The following is a 16,441-nucleotide window of genomic DNA, read 5'->3' on the forward strand; positions in this document are numbered from 1 at the left end:
TAATGTTCGAATACAGTATTAGTGTTCTGCTTCTTGACACAGTCATATTGATTAAATATCTAGGCATAACTTTGCAAAGTGACATGAAATGGAACGAGCATATAAAGTCAGTTGTAGGGAAAGTGAATGGTCAACTTTGGTTTATTGGAAGAAACCTAGAAAAGTGTAGTTCATCTGTAAAGAAGACCATGTACTTAACACTTGTGCAATCCATTCTTCAGTACTGCTTGAATGTTTGGGATGCCCATCATGACAAAATAATGGTGGGCATTCAAATAATTCAGAGGTGTGCCATCAGATTTGTTACCAGTAGGTTTAATCAACACGCAAGTGTTATGGAAATGCTCTGTGAACTCAGATGAGAATCGCTGGAGGGAAGAGAGATTCTTTCTGTGAAACACTACTGAGAAAGTTTAGGGAACCTGGAACTGTGAAGACTCCTGTATTTGGGAGCAATTGTCGTGACCGCTTACAGAAAGTGGTTGAAGGGCTGAAACCAGGAATAGTGGACAAGGTGTTGGATGTTCACACCTTATCACAGAAGTTAGAGGTCAGAAGCATCCCCACTTTGTAAAACCTCATCTGATTAGACAGTAGAGCACTGCACCCACATGGTCGGTTGGCATCGAGTAGCATTTGTCTACATCACTCGCTTTCCACATGCACAGCAGAGTACATGGTCAGCTGTTTCCCCACTTGGTATCACATGACACAGTACCAGGCAACAGGCAAGTCGCCCTGCCACAAGGCTAAGGAAACATGGACTCTCTAGAACTTCACCACAATGTAACAAAACTAATAGGTCTGGGAAGTGTCAGAATGCATTTAGAACTAAAGTTTCTTTTTAGCTGCAAATTTTCCATGCTTTTTACGGAGTGTGTATATGCCGAATAACTGGTATTCATCAAATATTACCACACTGACTGATTAATATTATGGGCAATGAAGATGAAAGTGATAATCAAACACAATGTTACTGAAGGTGGGATTGATTTAGGTGGGGCACTGTAAATTTGTGTGAATGAATAGATGTTAAAATGATGCTCACATTTGGTCTGCAGCTAAAACTGCACTGACACCGAGATGCATTTTGGACACATCAAATGAAAAATGTCGTTGTTATAGAACATGACAATTGATTGTAATTGTCAACACTGTTTCTAACTGACAAAAAACTTAGTCCAGGAACACTGTAGGCTCTCACAGGTAAATTGAGCAAATTAACTAATAGGTCTCGTTGTATTTGTGAATGTAGTCGAATTAAGTGTGGTGATGCTGAGGGAATTAGATTAGGAAATGAGACACTTAAAGTAGTAAAGGAGTTTTGCTATTTGGGGACAAAAATAACTGATGATGGTCGAAGTAGAGAGGATATAAAACGTAGACTGGCAATGGCAAGGAAAGCATTTCTGAAGGAGAGAAATTTGTTAACATCGAGTATAGGTTTAAGTGTCAGGAAGTCATTTCTGAAAGTATTTGTATGGAGTGTAGCCATGTATGGATGCGAAACGTGGACGATAAATAGTTTGGACAAGAAGAAAATAGAAGCTTTCAAAATGTGATGCTACAGAAGAATGCTGAAGATTAAATGAGTGGATCACATAACTAATGAGGAGGTATTGAATAGAATTGGGGAGAAGAGGAGTTTGTGGCACAACTTGACAAGAAGAAGGGACCGGTTGGTAAGACCTGTTCTGAGGCATCAGGGGATCATAAATTTAGCATTGGAGGGCAGCGTGGAGGGTAAAAATCGTAGAGGGAGACCAAGAAATGAATACACTTAACAGATTCAGAAGGATGTAGGTTGCAGTAAATACTGGGAGATGAAGAAGCTTGCACAGGATAGAGTAGCATGGAGAGCTGCATCAAACCAGTCTCAGGACTGAAGACCACAACAACAAACAACAACTCATTAAAGTCGGTTATGTTAACTGAGCTGAAAGAGGAAGGAAGTGTTTTTGACGAAGGCCTTACTGCCTAAAAGTTGTATTTGTGAGTGTCTTTTTGTTGAGCCTTATTTGCGACTCAGCATCTCCACTATATGGTGAGTAGCAACTTTGTTTTTCACAATATGTTACATTCCCTCCTGGATTTTCCAATGATAATTATTCAAATTTGTAGATCACTCAAAGAAGTTTATTCATGAATAAATTATTCACAGATAAAGGGCTAATTCCTCTCTGCAAATACGTATTTATTATTCATAACAAATAATGAATAAAATGGAATGCCAGTGCAGTTTCTTTGTTTGCTTTGTGTGCAGAATTCTACAACTAGTGTTTGTTCCCTCAGCTCAGTGAAGTTTGTATTTGGTAAGTACCTTATTATTTTCTCAGTTATTGAAAAAATAATATACATTAGATTTATCTCATATTTGGCAGACAACCTAGATTCCAGAAAGGAAGAATTTGCATTTTTGTCAGCATTTGAACATACAAATATAATCTCAGAGGAATTGGATCAAAGCCAAAATCCTCTTCTTTTGGCAGGAAGCCACGGCATCACAGACATGGGCGTACCCAGCGAGGGGATAGGGGGTGGGGCAGCTGCCTCTCCCCCCCCCCCCCCCCCCCTAGAAGATATTTGCAGTTTTTCCACTAGTTTACTGTTTTATTTAATAATAAATGCTGCATGTTTTCTCGGATTGTACAAGTGCATTCTTGTATTTAAAATGTCTATTAAAAGCAGTTTTTCACTGGTTTACTGTTTTATTTAATAAGAAGTGCTGTATGTTGTCTCAAGTCCTTGTTTCCTAAGACTAGTATGACCTGCCTGCCTCCCCCCCCCCCCCCCCACACCCCACCCCACCCACCCACAGTTCAGATCCTAGGTACGCCCTTGATCACAGATATTCATAGGTGTTGGCAGAATGTTATGGAGACCTGGTAGTGAAAAAATGAACACAATGAGTTGTTGGGCTAGACGTCTGTCACTATGACAACAAGGTCGCACAAATCTGTCAGATGATCTGTGTGCCAGCAGGTCACATACAACTGTGACTCCTGCAATGTTGGAATGTGCGGACACAATTATTCGAGGTGATCAATGGCTTACAATCAAACGCCTCACTGCACAACTGGATGTCTCTGTTGGTAGTGCAGACACACTCGTCCACCAGTTGGGATACTCAAAGGTGTGTGCCCGCTGGGTTCCTCACCACCTAACAAAAGATCATCAGGCTTGCACATTAGAGGGTGATCATGATGATTTTTTGTTGAACTCTATGAAACATGGGCTCATCATTTCAAACCAGAGACAAAAAGGAAATCCATGGAGTGGTTCCACACTACCCCTCTGCTGACCTAGTATGAACTGTAATGCTTTGTTGGCAATAGCAGTTGTCAACATTACAGAAAGCACGAGTACACAGCAATATTGTACAGTACTGCTAGATAGCACGAGCCAACAATCTTTTATATCTAAGGGCATGGCAGGGAAACTGAAACAGTAACAAAGTAATCAGTTATGAATGGCTTAAAAATTGCCTTTGTAGTCTTAGTATCATATACCTCCAGCCTTGAACTGTCTTCCATGCATAATGGCTTTCATGTAAGATATATGAAGTGTATTTGTAGTTGCACACATGAACCACTGTCAACCATATAAGGGAATGACAACAATGAAAATTTTTGCTGGACCAGGTCTTGAACCCAGATTTCCCACTTTAAACAAGTGGTCACTTTAAACACTTCAGCTATCTGTGTGCGACTCAAAGCCAGACCCAAACTTTCAGATGTCATCGTTCCTGCACCACAACCTATACTCATATACTTAACTGTAATTACTGTTCAGGGGAGGATATTCTAACTGAAATGTCGCTGCCAGATATCAGTGGATTAATACAACATTGTAGTATGGTGTTGTGTTGTTAAGGAGAATGTCGCAATGTTCCTTTCCTACAAAAGGTTGGAGAAACCACATCATCCAGTACCGATTGAAATGAAATTTGTCTGGATTTTGTCTGGTGGGATTCATTCGGCTTCATGCAACATGCCTACAGTCACCACATGCTTTGTTAGAGATGACATCCTACATGTCAATCTGCAAAGGTAGACCCCTCTAAGACTGGTGCATCTTGAGAGAAGATTTAGAAGGCAACAGAATCTGAAAAGGGAAAATGTTGCAGTCGTGCAAGACTAATCTGACCTACGGCACATATAGGATATTGTTGGACCAAAGTTTCACCTTCCACACCATATTGCCTTCAAGCAATACAGCTCTGCTACTAAGTTGACAGCAGTATTTGATGGCTCTGCTACCACTTCTACTGAAGTATGCCTCGATGATATCTTGTTGGTTGTCACACTATCCAACCAGATTTATTTTCCATTACTATAAAATGTTGCCCTCTCTTTAATGTGGTTCTGTCAGCTGACACAGCAAAAATACACTGTCAACTGTCTGTCCATCCTGATGATAGGAACTTGCAGAGCACTCACTCAAGGCAGGTATCATCACCTGGACTGATTCAAGAATATCAATAGTCTACAGTGTCACCAGCATTTGAGTTTCGAAAACAATGTCACCACAAACTTTGTCATGTAGCTTGTCTCCAGGCAGGTCAGCTACAGAAGCTGAAGCCCAAGATCTTCATTCCCAAGTCAACTACTTGGTTCTGGAGGGAATTTTCCACTGAGGAAAAGATGTTCCAATAGTCACAATGTTAAGGAACAAATGGAACAAATTCCACTGCAGGACAGAGGAATATTGTTACCTTGCTGTCTCAATGGTTAAGAAGCTATAACAATGTTAGAAATCTTTTGGAACCCAGACTCGACTCATTTCAGTGCAATGTGCAGCTCAAGAGTCATCAATGCTCAACGGTTAATGAGTGTAATGTTCTGTCTACAATAGCATCTATTTTTTACCCACTGGTGCTTCTGGACCTAGCAGTCCTAAGATGAAAGCTATTCTTACAGCACTTGAAGCAACTACATCTTGATTGAGGTGAAGTTCGTCCATCCAACCTGATTGATGAATGGAATGCTCTTAATGTGCAATTGCCACTGTTGTGCACATCCAAGTGTAACTCACATTTTGAAGCCCCTCCATATCACTGTACATCTTTGCATTCAGACTGCTGGGAGCTGTGTTCCATCACATCATGATTTGATGCTTGAAAATGACAAAAATGCCAAAATTTTCATAGCAATAGAAATTTTTGACAGCAATAAAAGGAATGACTACATTTAGTCATAAATTTTAGGCCCCTCATCTCTCTACTGACACAATGTACGTCAAACATTTAGTCAATGCTATGGCAAGACAATGCAAACAAAAGATCTCAACAAATACCTTTCTTCACCTCCAACATAGTCTCCATTGTTTAAGACACACAAAGCAAAACTTATAAATACTGCTTGCAACTGTCAGCTGAAGATGGTTATTTTTTAATCAAGGGGGAACATTCTCCTCACATGTCATTAGTCATCTCTTAGGTCATTATATCCAGTGCCACCAGAAGCTTGTCTTCATATCTATTACATACTCTGGAAGTCACTGTTAGACAGATAGTACTTTGCACCATTGCTAGTCTGGTTCCATTCGTAAATGAGGCAAGAAAAAAATGTTGCTGCTCGATGAGTATTAATCTTCTATTCTGCTGCCCACAAAGCTGACCTCACATAAGGACAAAATACAGATCTGCAGACTGTCACAAATGTTGGTTCTCTCAATTTATTCAATTAAGTTTTGCAAAAGTATCTCCTTCCCTCTAGCAATTCCCATCCAAACTCATATAGAGCATTTTCATAACATACCTAGCAGCTTGCTTCTGTATTGCTCCGATGTCTTCCTTTCCTGGCCTGTTGGGAGATTCCCAGCATTTGAGCTGTACCCAAGAACTGGGCCACATAAGGTTTCATGTATGCTCTCTATTTGCCTCCTCTACAACTGAACTTATGTAGCCATTACATTTTATGTTGTTCCACCAGGTATTTAATATTATATTTAATCACTGACTGATTCAAGAATCCTGCCATTAATACACTGGTCTAACATTAAAGGATTGTTTTGCATTCTTCACGTTATGTAGGTCTTTACTCTGGATCAAACTAGTGGAGTTAAGCCTCATTTCATGTGTAGATACCTAACAAAAAAAAATCTCTGTAACACATGCCAGCAAAATCTACGAGTTTTCCTTCTGTGTTACTTTCTGACAGTAATTAGTGAATATGTACAGGGGATCCTCCACTAATTCATTCAAAACTATGTGAATGATGCCACTAATGCAGTCTGTGTTTACCTCCAATTCACATCATATCAAGCTCAGAGACAGCTGCTTATTATACACTGCTTTCACAGCGTGCATCCAGCTGGTGAGGCCAGCTGCTGTGCCTGTTATGTGGGCAACAGGAGGATCTCCAGTAAATATAGCTCTGTTTGTTATTTTTAACACACATAACATAAACACTTAAAAAGAAAAGCAAGGAGATGCTTGAAATGACCACCTTCATTTTTCAAATGTTTCTGACATTTGTTTAGGAAACTGATCATTGCATTATGCAGTTATCTCTGAAAAATGCAGCAATTTCTTGATGAATGTTACTCTTAAGTTCCTTTAAAGCGTGTGGACTTGATTTTTACACCTTCTCTTTTAATGCCCCTCACAGATAAAAATCAAAGGAGGTTAAGTCGGGGAACGAGGAGGCAACATGTTGTTAGTGATTACTCTATGTTGAAACATATCGTGGATTTCCTGTAATGAGAAGTTGGCTGTATGTCCTGTCACAGAATCCTGCTGAAAAGTCATGAAAGCATGTTCTTTTTCAGTTAATTGGCTAAAAAAAGCTGACAAAATGTTTTCCCCATACCTATCACTCTTTACAGTTTCCTAGAAAAAAAGCCCTCACAACTAACAGCGCACCGTGCTTTTATTTTTTGACAGTACAGGAGTGCCTCATGTTTTATGTCAAGATTTTCAGAACTTGAATAATCGTTATTTTGTGAATTGGTGTATCCATTTAGGTGGAACCACGATTTGTTTGAAAATAAAGTAGACGAGGGTCAGTTTCTCCATCATGTGCTCTACTCACAATCCATTCACAAAACTGCAACCCTTTTGCAGGGTCATCTAGTTTAAATTCTATCACTGCACTTGTTTTATGGGGTTGTAACTTCGATAACTTTGTAGCCATTTGAACAGAGCCACTGCAAACACCAATTTCCCAAGAATGATTTCGAACTGATTTTCTGCGAGAACTTTTAAGAGTATGCCCAATGTTATCATAGTTTCTTCTGTGAGTACTGTATGGTCTGTCTATGTTTCCTGTCATGACCCTTCCTGTTTGACGAAGTTAATTTATAAAGCAATGAATCGCACTCTGATTAGGAACTTCATCATCAGGAAATTCTTGAAATAATAATCTTATTGCACCCACCGATTCTGTATGCATATATGAATCATACATGAATCCTCTTTAGTGAATAGAATATTTGTATTTCACCATTTAACTTGAAACACTTTCACTCAACATATGAGCTACTTGCACAAGCAAATGCCTCACAGGAGAGAGGAAATATACTCCCATCAGTGCTGCCGCTGGGCTCAGATGGATGCGTTAAGGATTGATCACCCTGTACTTAAGCTTCTACCACACTAGCTTGATTTTCTCTATTCTATGGATTTTGGTGATTGATAGGAATGTGGGCCATTCAAAAATTTCCTTTCCATGCTGAAAGCATTTGAATCAGCTGTAAATATGTTTACTGTTAGACGACATTAAAAGCAGCCCCATTTGCTATATTATATACAAAACTTAATGTGTAGCCCCCTGGACTATTACACTACACTCGGATGAATGCAACAAACATTCCACATCATATAAGCTTGTTTGATGATATGTGGACTTCTGAATGTCTCTCTCCCTTTGCATGTGCAAATTTTTAACATGCCTTGCCTCTACATATTGGTCCATTCAACTGACTTCTTAAACGTATGTTTTACATCAGTGACATATGTCACAAGCATGGAACTTCTGTAACTGGACTAGAAATTAGTCAGTTATTAACTAATTATTGTCTCAAGTTTTATGCAACTCACATATTGAAAAGATGTAAACTATAATAGCAAATCATTTGGGAAAAAAAGTCTAAGAGATAGGTAATGATATTTGTCAAGGTGTTAATCATCTAGTGGTGATTTACCCATCTGCAGAATAATCTGCTGTTTTCTCCTTATTTACATTACGTATTAGCTCCAATTAAAACATGCTTACCTAGTCTTGATGCAGCAGCTGAAAAAGAAAGAAACTTTGTATTAACTTCAAGAATTTTAATTACAGATCAGAACTGTGAACAGATCAAGATTCAAACCTGGAATTTTGCTTTTCATGAAGATTGGTACTAGCAGAACTGAAACTGTGGTCCTCAAGTACTGCTGCCTAATTAGCTCAGTTTGTGATGCCAAGGCCAGCAAATGGCAATATTCCAGGTTCAAGTCCTATTCCATAACACAGTTTTAATTTGTCTGTAAGCTACAAAACAAAACTCCATAGTGAAAATTTCATCATGGAACCTTAATTATGCACACACACATACTTTAACTATAGGACCCCATAAAAGAACTCATTTAAAAAGTTAATGTAAGGCTACAGCGTGCCACCACTGATAGGACATGCCTAGTAAAGCACTGCAATATTCGTAAATATGTAGAAAAGAGGTAATGCTCTCATCCATAGAAGAGTTTCTCCATTTTTCATTTGACTCAATCCCTTACTGATTCTTTCCATTGTGTGCATTTCAGTTCTTTTTATCCTTCTTGTCTTTATTGGGATTTTGCCATTGCTATCTTGAAACATGTTACAAGTTCAGAGATAAATAATTTCCAAAAAAATGTGTGTGTCATATTTTTCAACTTGTTTGTGTATTAATGTTTTGGAGAACTTTTTATCACATTCGACACTTATTTTTGGCTAGCAGTATTTTTCTGTTTTATGTTAATTAAAGCAAACCAATGTACAATTTTCTAATCGCTAACAGGTGGTAGGATGTCAGTGTAGTTACCTACCACATAGAATTCACCTCTGGAGTTATATGCCACCAGAGCTATATACCACCAACCAAAATAAAGCAAAATTTTGCTAAAAATTTTGGATTCCAACATTTCCTTAGTAAAGGTAACAGTGTGTTCCAAAATGAGGAGAACACGAATGTAGTGAACTGCTTTTCCATTGCTAACAAGGTGATTGAATTTTGTGAACCTTGTCATAACTTAACAACAACATTTGAGGATGAAAAAACAGTCATGGACTACCAAAGGAAGACAAATGGTAGTTCAGTGATGTGAGCAGTTTTTTTTTTTTTTTTTTTTTTTTACAGGTACATGGAAAGCCACAAACACAACACATTGCCATGCCTAATATGGTATAGGAAAACAATTTGCATTCAAAATAGCTGCCAATTGTCTTGGTATGGGTAAACATAGATGCTCTATGGTTGTCAAGAGAATCTCATACCATTCTTCCTGCAAAATAATGGCAAGGTCCTGTAACAACAATGGAGGTGAGCAGTGAATAGTCACCCTTCTCTTCAAAGTAGACAACAAAGGTTCAATAATATCAGATCTGATGACAGTGGAGGCCATTGAAGATGCAACAATACATCCTCCTGCTCATGAAATAGGACCTGAATAATGTGAGCTGTGTAAATGGAGGCCCTGTCGTCTTGGAATACAGCATCATCAGAAAAAAAATATTGTACAATACGATGGACCTGATCGGCCAAAATGGTCACATAATTCCTGGCAGTAATGCAGCCTTGCAGAGTAACCATGGGACCCAGGGAATATAATTAACCCCCGTCATGTTTCACTCTGAGGACATACTCTCAGCCATAACAGACTGAAACTAGACTCACCTGACCAAATGATTTACTTTCATTGCTAGATAGGCAAGATTTTATAGTTTCGGCATCAAGTTTTCCTGTCATGGGCATTTGCATCACTGGTGAGGGGTTTTCGAATTCCAAATCACCTTGCAATTCCCAGCTTATGGAGCTCCCTTCATGTTATTTTGGAGCTGACAGGGTTTGCTAATCCAACATTCAGTTGTGCAGTGACCTTTGCAGCTGTGTTCCTCTTGTTTTTCATCATAATCTTCTTCAATGATCGTCTGTCACGACCCCTCAACAAAACCTTTCGCCCATGTTGTGACTTAGCAGGTGATGTTTTTGCACTTTTCTCTGTACGCAGTATAAATCTTCAGTACAACACTGCGAAATCAAGACAGAGAAAACCACCTGGTGGTATGTGGCAGAGAGTACTTATGGTACCACCATCTGATCCCCTTTTACCTATTCCATTCCTGAATGGCACATTGTAAGAATGATTGCTGGTATTATCTCTAATTCCTCATTTCTTTAATTTTCTCGTTGGGGCCATTTCATGAGACGTACATGGCAGGATGTAATATGTTGTCCAACTCTTCCTCGAATGTACTCTCTCAGAATTTAAATAGTAAACCACTCTGGAGTTTGCTGATCATCTCCATATGCTCTTGTGCCAATGAATCAACCCTGTGAGGAAACACACTGCTCTTCATTGGATCTTCTCTACATCTTCTATCAGTCCACCCTAGTAATGGTCCCAGAGTGGTGAGCAATAGTCAAGAATCAGTTGAACAAGTGTCTTATAAACCACTTCTTTTGTGGATGAGTAACATTTCCTTAAGGTTCTCCTTATGAATCTCAGTCTAGAATCTGCTTTTCCTACTATTTGTCATGTAGGATCATTACTCCTAGATATGGTAGATACAGTTTCCAGTAATTTCTCATCAATGATGTAGTTTTACAGTAGTGGACTTCTTCTCCTATATAGGCACAATATGTTACGTTTATTTACATTCGGGGTTAACTGCCAGTCCACACACTATTCATCAGTTCTCTGCAGGTTTTTCGTAAATTCACTACATTCTTCTGGTGTTGCTACCTTCTTGTAGTCAACCACGTCTGCAAATAGAATTACGGACCTTCCCACATTTTCTACTAGACAATTTATACATACTGAAAACGGTAACGTTCCCATCACAGTTTCTTGGGCTACTCCTGAAATTATCTTTACATTTGTCTTTTGTTCTGTTAAGAGCGAGTTCTCCCTGCAAGGAAGTAGCAAATCGGGTCTGATACTCTGTAAGCTCGTATTTTTCTCACTAAATGGCAGTGAGAGACGGTGTCAAATGTCTTCCTGAACTCTAGGAACACGGTACCAACCTGTGCTTTGACGTCTACAGCATCGTGGATCTCTGGTTCAAAACCCATGTTGATTTTGATAAATGAGATTTTCGTTCTCCAAAAACGTCGCAATACATGGGCATGAAACACGTTCCGTAACTCTAGAATAGTTAGTAGTCAGCGATATATGCTTATAATTGAGTGAATCTGTCCTTTCTTGGAAACACGAATAACCTGCACTTTTGTCCAGTCATTAGGCACCCTTCGTTGCTCCGGCAACATACGATAAACTGCTGTTAGTAGGGTAGCAAGTGCTTTCGCAAAATTTATGTAGAATCTTACAGGTGCCTCTTGAAACAATAAACACTTCAGCTATCTCAGTTAAGGAAGCATCCACCATATGAGCACCAATAATCTGTCCACGTTCAAAGTCACATAACTCCGACATCATTCACTGACAACTACAAAGAATACTGTTCTGACCACAACGACAATTACAGCGTGCAAGTGCCCTTTGTGGTCAAATGTACAGCGCAAACTGCAGCCTTGGCTAGCATCTGCATTTATGTTCAAGCATGCATTTCTCACGGTGTTTATGTACTGTTGTCCAACCCCTGTACTGTTACAACAGAGCGACTTGATGTGGCGTAGGATCCATGCCGTGCACGGTGCGTGGTGATAGCTATGCGAGTGTATAGAAGATGAGAGGATCTACTGAGTACTTACGCAGCGGGCGCCCCCTGGCAAGCAGCGCACGGATGTGCGCCATCCAGGTCTGCGTCTCGGCCTCGTTTGGGGTGGCCAGGAAGAGCGACGGTCGCCGCGGTGTGCCCACACCCACACCCACACCCAGGCCCTGGGACTGAGAGTGTGAACGGCCCTCCACCTGCGGCTGCTCGTACACACCAAACGCGAACTGGCGGGACCTGCCCAACAGCAAGAATGTGCTAGAGGTTTCTGTCTTACACCTCTGCTATTCCATTAAACTTATCAAACAAAAACACAATGTGAGCGCGCACACTTCTCAGGATAAACAGAACTTCAAGAGGGAAAAGGCATCGAGAATGGTGAAGGAGGAAAGATTGAGAAGGAGGAGGAGCAGGAAGAAGAGAAGAAAAACATCAAGGGGGAGGGGGAGGAGGAGGAGGAGAGGAAGACCGAGGAGCAGGGGAGGAAAAAGACCGAGGAGGAGGGGAAGAAAAACACCGAGGAGGAGGGAAGGAAAAAGACCGAGGAGGAGGGGAGGAAAAAGACCGAGAAGTTGAAAAAGACTGATGAGACGGAGAGGAGAAGGAGAGCAGGAAAAGATCGATTAAGAGAGGAGGAGGAGGAGGAAGAGGTGAAGAAAAGATCGATGAGGATAGGAAGAGGAGGAGGAGAAGGCAAAATACCGATAGAGATGCTAGAGAAATGACACAGGAGATGACAGTGACTAAGATATTTATAAAATGAATACTTGAAAGAATGATTATTCACTGGCAATTGTATCAAAATAGTACAGGGTGAGGTACTTCATTCTAAACAGGCAACATGGGAGTATTACACTTCTTCCTACATTCCATTTTAATCCAATGAAAGGCGTATGCAATGCCACAGACTACCGCAAGCTGCTAGACTGCTGGAATGTCAAACAGTGCGAAACCATACAGCATGCAGACCGAGGCCTTACCGGGACTCGGAGCGGCAGAGCACGACTCCGTGCGGGATGTGCACTGTGTTGGTGCTGCCACCTCCCGGCGTCGCGGAGAACTGCAGCTCAACGGCGCCTTCCTCAGCCGCCGGCCGCGCTTCGCACCACTGCCGCCGCCACGCCTGCGGGTCATATCAAAATTTTTACTACTGCGGTGTTAGTTTCGTAATAATTACCGCTTCTGTTAAATTCTGAGATAAATTATTTTACAACATAGGAGGCCTCAAAAAGAAACTACTATAAATCTAATTTTCTTATTCGAAAGAAGCAAACTGAACACACCATTCTCGTCAAGAGATATGTTGTTTAAGAGTAAAACACAATACCAAACATTTGACCTCACCCACCCCCCACCGGCACTAGAAGTGATCGTTCGGTAAGGACACGTCGAATTTCTAGTTTGTGTTGCGACTAATTATGGGGGGGGGGGCGATTAAGCCCCCACTCAAACTAAGCGAAGAACTTAAACAATGGGAAGAAAACATTGAGAGATCTTTAAATCTATCTCGAGAAGATGTGTGTTCCACGCAAGGAAATGAACCCATGACAAGATCCCCTAACACCACACCGTAACTAGTTGACGATGCATGCCTTTTTCGTGAATTACTCTCGGGTTCTCTCATCTCCATATCTGGCAATTATGCTTGTCCACAACGCCGTTTAAATGAAAGTGAGCTTCATTTGAGAAAATGCTCATTTCCATGATTCGCTGGTTTAATGATGATGATTTCTGGTTTGTGGGGCGCTCAACTGCGCGGTTTTCAGCGACCGTACAAATTCCCAACCTTTGCTCAGTCCAAACTCGCCACTTGCAGGAATGATGATGAAATGAAGAGGACAAAACAAACACCCAGTCATCTTGAGGCAGGCGAAAATCCCTTACCCCGCCGGGAATCGAACCCGGGACCCCGTACTCGTGAAGCGAGTACGCGGCCGCGAGACCACGAGCTGCGAACTCATGTGCTAACTAAACTCTGTAAAGGTGTATAAGTGCAAATTTTTTTTTAAAGATTCTGTGCACTGTTTCTGGGCACATGCACATGTGATTAGCATGGCGACGGTATGATTTTTCCCGGACTCACAATAACAGTATCACGCACAGCATTATTGTTTGCCTCTATGCGGCCACTTTAAGGGCATCCAGGGCTTTTGATGTCTGCTGTTGAACCGGTTTTTTCCCTTCCTTCAGATTTCTTGATCATATACGGACAGTGGATTCAGCTAGTGTACTGTCGTGTGCAAGAACAGTATGGAATTTTTGAACAGTTTCTGCGAAAACTTTCACCATTCATAAAGTGAGTTTCCACAATCAACACTCGCTGTTCCGCACTGTATATTTCTATGCCGATGATCCACAAACACTAACCTGGAAAACAGAAGCACAGTATCAAAACAAAACTTCAATGACCACTGATAACAAAACATACAAAAGCAACGTTGCCAACAACAATGAATCAAAGTAACGGGCCTTTCAAATCCGGCGTTCTTTTTGAGACACTCTTTCTATCGTTTTACCCACAGCTTCACCCGTGTACGCATGTCACATAAATCTGACACATACATTCCACAAATATTTAACATATTTCACACACGTTGTTGTTGTGGTCTTCAGTCCAGAGACTGGTTTGATGCAGCTCTCCATGCTACTCTATCCTGTGCAAGCTGCTTCATCTCCCAGTACCTACTACAACCTACATCCTTCTGAATCTGTTTAGTGTATTCATGTCATGGTCTCCCTCTACGATTTTTACCCTCCACGCTGCCTGCCCTCCAATACTAAATTGGTGATCCCTTGATGCCTCAAAATATGCCCTACCAACCGGTGATCCACCCATCTAATCTTCAGCATTCTTCTGTAGCACCACATTTCGAAAGCTTCTATTCTCTTCTTGTCTAAACTATTTATCGTCCACGTTTCACTTCCATACATGGCTACACTCCATACAAATACTTTCAAAAACGACTTCCTGACAAATCTATACTCGATGTTAACAAATTTCTCTTCTTCAGAAATGCTTTCCTTGCCATTGCCAGTCTACATTTTATATCCTCTCTACTTCAACCATCATCAGTTATTTTGCTCCCCAAATAGCAAAACTCATTTACTACTTTAAGCGTCTCATTTCCTAATCTAATTCCCGCAGCGATTTAATTCGACTACATTCCATTATCCTCGTTTTGCTTTTGTTGATGTTCATCTTATAAACTCCTTTCAAGACACTGTCCATTCCGTTCAGCTGCTCTTCCAACTCCTTTGCTGTCTCTGACAGAATTACAATGTCGTCGGCTTCCATTCGTCTGTAAAGAATTCGTGTTAGTATTTTGCAGCCGTGGCTTATTAAACTGATAGTTCGGTAATTTTCACATCTGGGCAGCTTTCTTTGGGATTGGAATTATTATATTCTTCTTGAAGTCTGAGGGTATTTCGTCTGTCTCATACATCTTTCTCACTGGATGGTAGAGTTTTATTAGGCCTGGCTCTCCCAAGGCTGTCAGTAGTTCTAATGGAATGTTGTCTACTCCCGGGGCCTTGTTTCGACTCAGGTCTTTCAGTGCTCTGTCAAACTCTTCACGCAGTATCGTATCTCCCATTTCATCTTCATCTACACTCTCTTCCATTTCTATAATATTGTCCTCAAGAACATCGCCCTTGTATAGACTCTCTATATACTCCTTCCACCTTTCTGCTTTTCCTTCTTTGCTTAGAATTGGGCTTCCATCTGAGCTCTTGATATTCAGGCAAGTGGTTCTCTTTTCTCCAAAGGTCTCTTTAATTTTCCTGTAGGCAGTATCTATCTTAACCCTAGTGATATGCGCCTCTACATCCTCACATTTGTCCTGTAGCCTTTAGCTGTTTCATCTGAAATCCTGAGGAGACCGATTGTTTCTCCGCTGTTTTACAACATTCGCCTCCAGATAACGCAAATGTATCTGCCGTGAGGCATGATCAATGATCCCAAAATACGCTGACAAAATCATTGGCTCGCTGCGGGGCTCATTCTCGCGTCCTGGTAGTCACATTAAAAAAGGAAGTATGATGCCCAATCTGTCACTTGTTCAAGTATTCAACTCAACTAAACACAAGAAAGAGATATCAATAGGCCGTTTTCCAACTTTTTACATGACACACCTTCTTAGCCCCATCCCTAACCCTAACACCAGCATCAGTCTGGGTATCTTATTCCTACAGTACTTTTATACAAATAATGACTCAAAGTGATTCCCGAGTAACACTTCTACGTCACCACCCTTATGGTGGCTAGGTGGTTCTAACCCCACAGCGCTTCGTTGCAGTTAGTGATATGTTTACCAAGCCGATCCAGTCGTTCAGCTGTGGGTGTGGAATGCGCATGCTGTCTCCCAGACGGTTTGAGATATTGAAACGAGATTTTGGCAAATGGTAGCATGCAAAGAGAGTATTTTGCCGTACAGTCAACATGCAAAACTTTCTAATCTACCGCGTATGCAAAGTAATCATATTTTTTCAATGGAAAAATAAATTTTTAAAGGTCATTGATTGTTGCTGTGAATTTTTACAATAAAGTAAAAAAATTACATGTTTATTTTTATTTTTGTACCAAGCAT

General features: G+C 40.6%; 1 protein-coding gene across 1 annotated transcript in view; it reads right to left on the minus strand.

The window, feature by feature from the left end:
• Positions 1-16,441, minus strand: part of LOC126088424 (uncharacterized) — a 471,147-nt gene that overhangs the window by 38,442 nt on the left and 416,264 nt on the right. Inside the window, exons 4-6 of the mRNA XM_049906567.1 lie at positions 12,836-12,978; positions 11,893-12,092; positions 8,217-8,234 (exon numbers count right to left, since the gene is read on the minus strand). Of these exons, the coding sequence (XP_049762524.1) occupies positions 8,217-8,234; positions 11,893-12,092; positions 12,836-12,978 (361 nt within the window). The remainder of the gene's footprint in view (positions 1-8,216; positions 8,235-11,892; positions 12,093-12,835; positions 12,979-16,441) is intronic.

This window comes from Schistocerca cancellata, chromosome 6, assembly GCF_023864275.1.
Source record: "Schistocerca cancellata isolate TAMUIC-IGC-003103 chromosome 6, iqSchCanc2.1, whole genome shotgun sequence".
Taxonomy (NCBI): Eukaryota; Metazoa; Arthropoda; class Insecta; order Orthoptera; family Acrididae; genus Schistocerca; species Schistocerca cancellata.